Raw genomic sequence first — 12,207 nt, 5'->3', positions numbered from 1 at the left:
CTCTTGCTCTACAATCCCTCTCCCTCTCCCCATTGGTCTGATCTCCTCTTCCCTTCTACTTGTCTGCCACCTAGTCCTCTCTTTATTCCAGCCAATCCCTTTCTCCCCCGGGACATTGCTCTCCCACTAGCAGCTCCTGCCTCTTCCCCTTCCAGCGGAGAAACTTATGCTGACTCATTTGTTTCCTTCAGGTTTTAGAGGTGTTGAGCCCCCTCCCCCCACTTTATTATTATTGTTTAAATAAAGATGATGCTTCTAGAACAGGAGTGGGCAAACTACGGCCTGTGGGCCAGATCCAAACCTGCCCCTCAGGGCTTTGGATCCGGTCCATATTGCCCCCCGTGGTGCTGCAGGCCTGGCACCGCTCTCAAATGTAGCCCCTCGGGTGGGGGACAGAGGGCACCATGCATTGCCCTTGCCTCCAGGCCCTGCCCCCCGCAGATCCCATTGGTCAGGAATGGGGAACTGTGGCTAATGGGAGCTTCAGGGGAGGTACCTGGGGCAGCATATGCACATGCATAGCCCTCTGCCCCCTTCCCAGGGGCTGCAGCATTTCCTAGAGTGGCATGGGCAGTGGTGGAGCCAGGTTCTAAGAGTAGGGGGAGTGAACACAGGAAAAAAAAAAAGGCGCCACCACTGCGAAGCAGCAAAGGAAAAAAAGAAAGTAAAACCCAAGTCTCGCCGAAGAACCCGCCGCGCTGAATTACCCCCACTGAATTGCCACTGAAGACCTGGAGCTGCCTGTGGGAAACCTGCACTGGAGCCTCACAGTAGAAGGCGCGCCCCAGCGGGGACAGGGAGGAGCGTCATCCGGCTACCACAAAGCAAGGGTTGGGGGAGCAGGAGCCGCTGCCGCAAGATGCACACAGCGGAGCCTGAAGTGAGTGCCGCCAAAGACCTGGATGTGCTGGGACGCACCAAGTGATAGTGCTCAGGACAGCAGCCGCTCCCCCTGCTCCCCGCTAGCTATGCTACTGGGCGTGGGGCCGGAGCCAGGTCTGGGGCAGGCATGCAGGGAGCTTGCTCTGGCCCCGTTGCACGCAGCTGCCACACCGGAGCTTGAAACCCTCCTGCATCCCATCCCCCAACTCCCTGCCCTAAGCCCCTTGCCTGCGCCTTGCACCCCTCCAGTGTGTCTCTGGATTTATTCTTCTATTTCCCTCTTTTACTGCAGGGACCATCTGTCAGGTGATCTTAGATTCTTCCTCAGGCATCTCCCTCGCTCCCTCATTAACCAAGGAGGAGAGTGGACTTTGATTTTTGCTGTGAATGCGAAGGCACTCTGCTCTCTCTGTGAATATCACTGCTCCTAGTCCTCATTCAGGTCAAGTGTTTAGTAGCTGCTGTAATCCTAAAAACGATGGACTGGAACAGTATCTTGAGTCACTGAAGGAATACTTGGTTAATAAAATTATTTTTAAGACCAAATTTCTAACTACTTTAAATTAACAACATGAAACGCAGTTTAAAAGAAATCAAATGCACTTTCTCCTGTTTGTTTTTTGATTTTCATTCACCTTGGACATGAGAAGAGACTGATCTGTTCTAATCAGTTTAGCTTTCTGGCTTTCAAGCACAAACCAAAGGCTGCAATGTTTGGATTACTATGTAGGGTTGCAAACACAGCATGGGACTATCCATTTTGGTAACACCTAAATTCCATTGGGAACACAGGCATTGCCATACCAGAACAGATCAATGGCCCACCTAGGCCAGTATCCCATCTCTTACTGCGATCAGTAGCAGGGGCTGGAACCCCCTGGTGGGAATTTATAGAATAATAACCTCTCTATAGTAGCATTTCTTTGTAACTTCTGTTGGAGGTTAGCTAATGCCCTAAAGTGGGAAAACTTATATCCATTTCACATTTAAATATATCCTAAGCAAATAACTGTGGATGTTCTCATTATGAGGCTAACTATCCAATTCTGGTTGGATCCTGCCAAGCTCATGACCTCATTATGCTGTAGCAATGAGTTCTACAATCTTATTGTGCATTCTGGGGAAAAGTGTATCCTTTTGTCAGCTTTCAATTTGGTGCTTTTCCTTTTTATTTAATGTCTCCTTTTTGTATGATGAGAGGACAAGGAGGAGTACTTGATTTCTGGAGCTTTCATTATCTCCAAACCATTATTGTGGCCACTCTTAACTGTCTGCCCCAATATTTTTATTCTCTCTAAATATTGAAATTTTCTCCAGCTTTTCCTGTAATTATTTTTATTGGCTGTGTCTGAACTGCCTTGTTTTTCTGCAATATATCACATAAATAATGTGCATTAGTCTTGAGTTCTGTTAAAAAAAAGGGGAGGTGGGGGCAAGGTGAACTGATAGTATCTTTAATCACCTTCACCACTAATTTCTCAGGGCTTTGTCAGGCAGGACTTATATGAGTAAAGATGTGGGCATCCGGCAGACCCTAGCTGGGAGGAAATTTGATATTGACTGTTGCATTGTTAGGGGAGAGGACATGCTTTTTCCCCTCCCAGAATTCTCTGAGTCTATCCTATTAGTTAAAGTGATCAGGACATGTTCTTTAATTGTGGGAAATTTAAAATTAATTGGTTTATATTTATAAGTGGGAATATATAGAATTATTGGATAAGATAAAAAGGAAAAATTTCCTCTCACTGCCCCTGCCAAAATATGTCTCCTTCCCACTCCCTCTTCTTTAAGTTGCATGTTCTCAGCTCTAATTAGGACTGAATTGTCCAGCGATTGCTGCCATGCAACTGGTATACAAAACAGGAGGATAAAGGGAAACTCCACTCACCTGTGAATGGAGCTCTAAGCAGGCAGAGTATCCAGAGCAGAATGAGCCAGAGTTCAGGCCACCAAACCCTCTGCAAACGCATCTTGGAAAAGGTTTATTTTATTCTCATGGAATTTTTTTTCCTTTTCCCTCTTCATCTGCAAGAAGAGCTTCTCTTCAACGAGCCAACTTGAATGTGACGCCTTTTTCTTGCATATGACTCATCATCTCGCTTGATTGGCCACAGCTCAAAACGGCTCACATTCCACTGTGAGATTACCTGTCTGGATCCAGTTGCATGCGCTCTCTCTCTTCCCACTCCTCATCTCCTATTTGCAGCTGCTGTAATTGTAGCTGACACCAGAGTGCGGGTCTGGCACCAGCCAGTGAAATGGGAATGTCAATCATTAACCAACTGCCCCAGCTCTGGGCTTTCACTAGAGCAAATACACCGTCTACAGAATAGAGTGCTCACTTCCTTTCCCCTCTCTTCACTTCCCTAAATCACCTACAGAAACCCCTTTTGCAGACACACCCTAAACCAATCAGCCTTTACCTACACATCCTCAGCGGGCGATTTGCTCCTCAGGTTACACAGGCTGATGCAATTGCTTACTTACCTAGTGCTCAAAGTGATACAGCACTGGGAGAGTCTGTGGATCCCCCTCTTAATGCAAATTCTTATGCCAGGGGCTCTCAAACTGGGGGAGTCTCGACTCCTCAGGGGGTCACGGGGTTATTACAGAGGGTCGTGAGCTGTCAGCCTCCACCCTAAACCCTGCTTTGCCTCCAGCATTTATAATGGTGTTAAATATATAAAAAAGTGTTTTTAATTTATTTGGGGGAGGGGTCGCACTCAGTGGCTTGCTGTGTGAAAGGGATCACCAGTACAAAAGTTTGAGAACCACTGTCTTATGCATACAACTCTTCACATCCCTGTGTGATCCACTTCACTACTGTCCAGCATCCCTCTGAGCACTACAGTCATATCTGCTTCACAGAAATGCCTGAGGAAGTAGGCTAGGTTAAAAATCCAGCTCTTCACAATTCATGAGGTTCCTGGATCCACTTTCTCTGGCTTTCCCATTACCTCAGTCCTCAAAACCTTCCCCATAGCACAGACTTCCCCTCTTCAGCTGCTTCCCCTTACACACCTCAGAAACTTCCCCAAATAGTCCCTACTTCTCTCTTGCAATGCTAAAAACATGTACACAAAAAGCTCCCCGTTTCGGTCTCTGCTCTGAAATCTCCCCTCTGCTCTCTATACTTTTCCTTCCCACTGTCCAGAGCCTCCAAAACAGATAGCCCCTGCTCCTGCTCCTCCCGATTCTCTGCCTCCCACAGATAAGAACCCTTCCCTCCCCCACCTTCATCTGCCCAGAGATGTGAACCGTTTTATGACCGCACGACTGAGTGCCTCTACTTAGATAAATTCTCCTTCAGATGCACACAACACAAAGACAGGAATCATCATGGGGACTCAGGGGGATATGTTCTATTTTCTGCTGAACTTTGTAGAATCTAAACTCTACATTGATTCAAGTCAGCCCCTTTTTCTGCCTGTCCTGCTGCCTTCCTATCCCAGCCCCCGTCCCTTCCACATTAAGATTATTCTGAAACAAACTCACTTCTCCTTGAGCCACACCTGCTTCATAGTGTCACCATAAATCACAACTGCTCCAACCTGGATGCAGCTATGGGAGAGCGCTGAACTAGGAAACTAAAGACATTGTTGCTTTTGCCAGCTCTGTCACTGAATCAGCATGTGTCCTTAGCCAGGTCACTTCACCACTCTGTGGCTCGGTTTTCCCAGCTGTAAAATGGGGGAGATAATGCTTACCTATCTATGTAAAATGCTTCGAGCTGCACAGATGGAAAGTACTATGTCAGTCCTAAGATTATTTTAACAGGTTCTGGGTATATACAAGCTTAGCAAGGAGAGCAATAGAGACAACAGGAGCATTGGGGTTTTGCTGTTTCTCAAGTATCAAAGACAGGTTCAAATTTTATTCAGCTTATTTGGGGGGCGGGGGGGAGTGTGAGAACTAGCGTATTTCCCACCCTTGCTTTTTGCAGGTAAATTCTTTGAAAGACCAGTTCAGTGATGGCAGGTGAGGCTGTAACCTGAACTTCATCTCTCCCTCCCCACAATGAGGGATGGGCAAACCTGGGTGATTTTTAAGGCTCAGGGAGGGGAGAACTGAGGAATTGTGGGAGACTCTCAATTTGGAGGCAGGAAGCGGAAGAAAGATTCCAATCTAGTGACAGCTTCACATAGCATCATGCTTCAGGTCCTCCTAAGGTCCTGCCCAATTCTTCAGCAGAGACAAAGTGAGGACTGATATTTTGAAATGTAAAAAAGCAAAATGAGGAGGAAATACTTTAAGCATGTGAGGCTGTCATGTCAGATAGGAGCCTTTTTTCTTTTCTTTGCTGTTCATTTTTAAAGCTGTTTGTGAATTTATTCTCAGATAAGAAAAGGAAATTTAAAAATTAAATGGCAAGTAGCTAACTGAAGAAAGGCATGCAGTGTCTGTATCACAGCTGGGATCAGACATTAACAGGTCAAGCACCACCATTTTGAGACATCAACAGGTCAAGCACCGGGTCTGGCAATGCTTCACTCACTGAAACCATCAATGTAAATCATATCTGTCATTACCTTCTTTTCAGAGGAAACTTTGGGTCACTGGTGAATCCCACTGCTCTTTCCTTCTTCCTCATTCTTGGTTCAGATGCTTTTTCTCTGCAGGACAGGGCCGGCTCCAGGCACCAGCAGAGAAAGCACATATCTGGGGCTGCACATGCTAAGGGGCGGCACTCCGTCCATTCTTGCGGCCCTGCTGCAGGATTACTGGGCACGTTGCTACCCTGTGGCTTGATGACATTATTTACTTATGCAGCCCTACAAGGGTGGCAGGTGCTTTACAGACAAAGACCCAGTCCCTGCCGCAAAGTGTTTGCAAACTAAGTTTTTAGACATAGTGAGACAAGTGGGAATAAGGGAGAGGGAGACAGGTTATAAAAGAAAGGTCATGCAACCAGTAAGATTTGTTATGTTCACATGGTGATTCTGACATACAACAGAGCTTTATGCCTATATGAATAAATCTCAACCTTCATTTTTTTTAATTAAATTTCTAATCATTTGTAGGATCTGGGCTCTATTAGGAGACTGTAAGTGGGGTCTGTTCTGTTTCTGTACATTAAAAGGAAAGTCCATCTGAGTTCTGATTCCTACTGGAAGCTGGATTAAAATAAATTTAAGGAAGTACTTCTGACAACACAGCATCAACATGTGGTACTCATGGACATGGGATGTTGTGAAAACCGTAACTGGGTTCTAAAAGAATTAGATAAGTTCATGGAGGACAGGTCCATCAGTGGCTATGAGCCAAGATGGTCAGGGACAGAACCCCTTGCTCCAGGTATCCCTAAGCCTCCAACTACCAGAGTCTAGGACTGGATGGCAGGGGATGAATTGATCAAAATTACCTTCTTCTGTTCATTTCCTCCAAAGCATCTGGTACTGGCCACTGTCAGAGCCAGGCTAGATGCACCCATTGGTTTGAACCAGGATGGCTGTTCTTATGTAATGAAACATAAGTTTAGATGAGACTACATATGCATGTAGGCTATTTGTTATTTTGAAATAGTTTTTTCTAATTATTTTTTCCAGACACTAAATAAAAATACTTTGTTTTAAGGGGGCTGTTGGTGACCATCATTGGTCACAGGTTTCCCGAAGGAAGAAAAGCAGGTCCTCAAAACCCAGTTGAATGTGCTGGGTGAGAAGCACTTGGTTTATATGAGAGTAGCCTGACCTAGACCTTGGTCTAAGACATGGACAACAGGAAGATCACACCCCAAGACAGGTGAGGGCAAAAGACCCAAGACCTGAGCCGGGTGCACTCAGAGAGACAAGAGATGAGCAACTAGTCCTATAAGCACGACAGAAAATGAGAATCAGCACAACATGAGGGAAAACTCTATTGCCAAAGTAATGGGCCCAGTGGAGAACCTTCTGGAATTTACATCTAAACTGCCTGTTCCTAAACCCTAATTCACTCTTTGGAATTGTGACAGACACCTCAGTCTGTGCAGTGAGAAGTAAGCAAGTTGTAATGACTCTATGGAGACACGAGATGGCAGCACATATGACAGTGCTCAGTGCTGTGGAAGAGGCTCACAAAGAGGTGCTCAGAAGTTGCAATAAGCCTAGAGGCAACAAAATGAAAATTCTTCCCAAAAAACCCATCCTGGACATCAAGCAGTGAATTAAGAGGTAAAGTTAGAAAGGGATCTTCAGGCAATGGGAGCTATCTCAAGCACCTTTGAGCTCTACGTTGGGTTTGCAAAAGCAGATCAAAACTACTTGGTTCTACAACTTTTTCCTAACAGTATTGCCAACCTCAAGTATTTAAGGAGTCAGTCACAAGAATGGCTAAAAATCAGATTTTTAATTTGCTTTCTTGGGTTTGAGCTGTCTGGGTGCATTCAAGTTAAATTTTTGAAGCTTTTCTCCACAACAGCAAAGGCTGCAACCTGAAAAATAATAATAAAAAAAGACTTTCATGCAATCACATGGATCTGGGAACCGGAGCTTTAAGAAACACACCAGATATAGCAAGACTCAAGGTAAAATTTGAGCAGGAGTCCTTCGTAGAGGGACTGTCACCTCGTTTCCTATTTCTGATCACAAGAATCACCTTCTGTCCCATATATCACTCCCCACCCCCATTTTCCATGTGACAGCTTCTTATTTGGTAAAGGAATAAGGTGTGGGAGGAAGAGGAGTATTTTGGTAACTTTAGCTGTCTAAATTCTGAAAAGTGCTTTGCATCTCCTCCTCCCCCTGGCCTGGTCCCTTCCCCCCTTCTGATCATGTGAATTCACCGCCTTGCCAGTTAGTGTCTTTTCCTACTTTCCCTTGCACCAGCTGCACAGTCCTGTTCTCCCAACAGCATTTCCTTCCCTGCCAAGGCATTCCCTTTCAAATGGCAGTGCCCTTCTATGTATCAGTGATCTCTACTGGAGAAAGTTGTGCTAACTTATCCATGTTTCCTTCCATCTTTAACAGATGCCCAAATCCCCACCCTTCTACCCCTCTTTTAATCTTTTGTTAAAAACTGCCTAGATGCTGTGAGAACAAACCAGAGTATGAGAACCACTCATAGAACTCTCAGATTCTCAGACTGTGACCGGAAAGTTAGAACTCTCAGACAGTCATGCATCTGCAGCCTAAAAGAGACTCTTCCTTTGGCACCTTTCCCTTGTTAAGGAGGACTCATTAACCAGGCTGAAGCTGTCCGCAGTATATCCGAGAATCTCTTTCTTAATCCTTGCTCTGGTCAGATCAGCAGTTATTGGAACCACAGGTAATGCTGGACTACACTGCCTCTTCCCATCATCCCCAATGAGGGACTGGGATTTTAATTCATTGAAGGGACACTGGTTAAAAATCATATTTTTAAATACAGTTATTTAAAGGTGCTGGCATCTAGGGGTATGCCTACATGGGGATACAAAAAAAACCAAAAAAAAAAAAACCAAAAAAAACCCAACACTTGCATCTGGCCTGGCTCAGCTGTCTCGAGTCTGGGCTGCCTGATGAAAAATTGCTGTATTGATGTTTGGTCTCAGGCTAGAGCCAGAGCTCTGGGACCCTGCAGGGGTGGAGCGTACCAGAGCTAGGGCTCCAGCCTGAGACCAAATGTCTACACAGCAATTTTTAGCCCTGCAGCCTGAGCCCGAGTCAGCTAACCTAGCCTAGCTGTGGCTGTGTGTAGATGTACCCTTAGATTATTACAATGGAATGGATTTTGAAAAATCTCTTGCTTTCCACCATTTATGTAATTTGCTTTTTGCATGTCACTTACCTCAAATCACAAAAATAGTTTGGACTGTATCACTTCTGTTTCCAGTGAGTTTTACTTTCCAGCTCTCATGCACCAGCCAAAAGTTGCAAAATTTTCAAGGGACTGTTCCTTAAAACAAAAACTCCTTAGGAATATAAGTAATGCAATTCCAGCTCAGTCATTAATCATTGTCATCAATAGAATGACAGAGGCCAGCATCAGATACTTACATGTTAGATTCAAGAAACCCCAAGTGGTTAATTATTTAATTATCTGCCTATAATGGAGGTTTCTTCCTTATGGCCTCCGTTAGATATTGGCTTGTACCCTGACAGAGGAAGGTTTGTATCCATTTCAGTGCTATGTGCAGGAATTTGAATGTAACCACTTTTGGAGGGGCATGTTAGAGCAGTGATCAGGGCAGAAATAATTTTTTTTTTAAGATTAATATTGCTTCCTGCCCACCCTTGGCCACACCCCTGCATTTCACACATTTTTAAAAATATTATATAACTACAGACATTCTAGTTATTCTCATAGACACCCCATCCTTTGAATTCTGCCAAAGTCTTGGTCTTCCTGAAATCTCATGCCAGTAAAATTCTGCCAGCACATTGTGTGTGGTTCTTTTTATCAGTTTTAAATTAGCTGCCTTTCAATTTTATTGCATGGCCTCTTGCTCTTGAATTATGAGAGAGTAAACTGGAACACCTGCTTTACCCTTTCGGTACCAATTTATGGGAGCACCTGATTTGCCTTTTGTTCCATTAAATATTTTATCTATCAACTTTTCTTATTTGTCTCCTCTCTCACCTGTCCTATTCATTGCCCAAGTCCAAACCTCCTCTACTTCTGAAAAAGAATAAAAACGGGAAATATTTCCAGTCATCTTAACTTTTATAGAAGCTTTTATGATAAAGAATACTAATTTATGAGTCAAAGAAACCAGTCCTGACTCTCTAATGGACTGCACAGTTCAGTTCTCAGTCCTTATTCAAGCAGAGCTCTAATGGAGAGCAGGGACTTTAGGATAGGATTCTATCCTCTCCAGCCCATCCAACTTTTTCTGCCCATCAGAACTTTGACTTTTTTTCTTATTATCTCAACTCCACAGAAAATATGAGCTGTAAGTGCTGGGAAGTTTTGGATAAATTAGTTTTCTTTTTCTCAAATTCTTTAGAATTATGACTGGTGAAAAATGAAAAATTCCCCAATTGTGAGAGTTTTCCAGCTGTGTCTTTTTGGTTTCCTTTCCCAAGCAACTGCCAAGCTGCGATATTACTAACCCTAAATGATACTAATAAAGGATTGTGTGACAACACTATATTTATTCATTCTCTCCTCCCCACGCTTTCATTTCAAATTATTTGTTTGCAGCTCTAGTGTGGACTGAATCATTCAGAACATGTATCCGAGAAACAAAATTGAGGCGAAACAAAGATTACACTCACCTGTTACTGGTGCCCAAAGCAAGGGGAGATTCCAGAGCCCACAGAGCCCAGTTTCAGTCCCCACACCAACATCTTGGTGGCTTTTTCTCACTTACTATTTTTTTGTTTCCCTTCTGGATATGCATTTTCAGTAAGCAGCACATAGAATTTGGTGCTTTTTACAAAAGATTCACTAATTACCAATCTGAAGTGACTTCTTGTTGTACAAGTTGACTTTAGAACCACTTGCAGAACTAATTTTTTAATTCGGTGGCTAAACAAAAATTAAGAATAAAAATTCAGATCCACCCAAAAATGAAAAAAAACCAAAAATCTATTTTCTGGCCAAAAAAAAAAGGGGGGGGGTGGGAACAATTATTTTGGGATTTTGGGTTGAACAAAACATTTTGTTTGAAGTGTTTTTCAAAAATTTAAGTGAAATTTTAAAAAGGACAAGTCAAAATGTTTCCTTTAGAAAAATGTCAAAATGAAATGTTTCAATTTTTTTCACTTTTCTTTTCCAATCCCAGATTTTGTAAATTTGACATGAATTCACAAAATGCTTCAGTTAACCTCAAGATACGTTTTTTGGCAAGAAAAAAAAGTTTACTCAGGAAAATTTTGATCAGTTCTAGTTGACTTGAACAGTGGATAATAAATGCTGCCTGTACCCTGTATTCACTCACGTATCCTATCTGTCTTCTTACTCCACTCTCCCTCACTTAAATTCTGCTTTGCAATAGTTGTAATTTTAGGCTTTACCAGAACACTCGGCATCATTAAGGATGGAGAGGAATGTGGCTCCAAATCTTTAATTAAACACACTGGTCACTGGTTTTACCACAGCGAATTGACAGTCCACACAGCATTGCACTTGCCCCTCTCACCAATCCAAAAACCCATCCAAACCCAGCTCGACATGGCCTTGTCCAGAACATCCTCTTCCAACCATCAGCCCTGCATATCATCTCCCAAAGAGTGTCATAAGATTGTAAACAAAAGACTGCATCAGGTTGGGCTAAGTTCCACCAAATGTGCTACTCTAGGAAGTCTCAACTTTGTTCATAGTGTAGATCCCCTTCATAATAGAGCAATTGCCTCTTGGACACCTCCCATCCCAGCCTCTCATGATCCCCTTTTCAATGTTAAATACCACTCTGGCAGCTGTAGAAACACTTGCTCCGTAGACCCAACTGACAGTTTTCTCCTCCTTTGCTCAGAAGATGTGCTCAGTATTCACAAAGTTCCTTGAGCTCCAACCTTCCTGCCCCCCTCAATTTAACCATCTTCCCTCTCAGCCCCAGCTTTTCCATCTTCCTCTTTCCATCTGCCTCCCAGAAACCTGCTGCCCCATACTGACCTTACTCCCCGGTACCCTTGTTCAGGGGGAGGGATAGCTCAGTGATTTGAGCGTTGGCCTGTGTCATAGTATCTTTCCCCAATCTGAACCTTAGCGTCCAAAAGATGGGGTACCAGCATGAATTCCTCTAAGCTCAATTACCAGCTTAGTACTTGTAGCGCTGCCACCAATCAGGAATTCCAGAGCCTGGTACACTCTGGTCCCCCAAAAACCTTCCCTGGGGACCCCCAAGACCCAGTCCCTCTGGATCTTAACACAAGGAAAGTAAACTCTTTCCTTTACCAGTGCCTTTCCTAGGCTTCCCTCCCTGGGTTACCTTGGAAGATCACTGTGATTCAAACCCCTTGAATCTTAAAACAGGGAGGAATGTTCCTTCCCTCCTCCCTCACCCAGAGGCAATACAGATTCAAGCTCCGTGAACCTAAAACAAAGGGATTCCACTCCTCTCCCCTCCCTTCCCTTTCTTCCCTGTTAAGTACAAACTCAATTCCCTTGAGCCTTAACAAGGGGAAAAAAATCAGACAGGTCTTAAAAGCAAAATTTTTAATAAAAAAGAAAGAAAAAAGGTAAAAAAGTTATCTCTGTAATTTAGATGATAAAAGTTACAGGGTCTGTCAGCTTATAGAAATTGGAGAAAAAGCCTCCTCCAGCAGAAATACAATTTAAAATACTTCCAGCCAAATACCCATTAAAACTCTACCAGCCAGATACACATTTGCAAATAAAGAAAACCAATTAAAAAGACTATAACCGCCTGTTCTTTACTAGATACTCACTATTCTGAATATATAAGAGACTGTAGCAGGGAGA

At 43.7% G+C, this 12,207-nt stretch overlaps 1 protein-coding gene across 1 annotated transcript in view; it reads right to left on the bottom strand.

Moving 5' to 3' along the window:
• The window catches only part of LOC127054991 (OX-2 membrane glycoprotein-like), a 34,340-nt gene extending 31,455 nt beyond the window's left edge, over positions 1-2,885 (bottom strand). Inside the window, exon 1 of the mRNA XM_050961492.1 lies at positions 2,771-2,885. Coding sequence (XP_050817449.1) covers positions 2,771-2,852 — 82 coding nt within the window. The 5' untranslated portion in view covers positions 2,853-2,885. The remainder of the gene's footprint in view (positions 1-2,770) is intronic.
• Between the last annotated feature and the right edge of the window lie 9,322 nt (positions 2,886-12,207).

This window comes from Gopherus flavomarginatus, chromosome 1 (genome assembly GCF_025201925.1).
Source record: "Gopherus flavomarginatus isolate rGopFla2 chromosome 1, rGopFla2.mat.asm, whole genome shotgun sequence".
Lineage (NCBI taxonomy): Eukaryota > Metazoa > Chordata > Testudines > Testudinidae > Gopherus > Gopherus flavomarginatus.
This window is presented reverse-complemented; position numbering and strand designations above follow the sequence as displayed.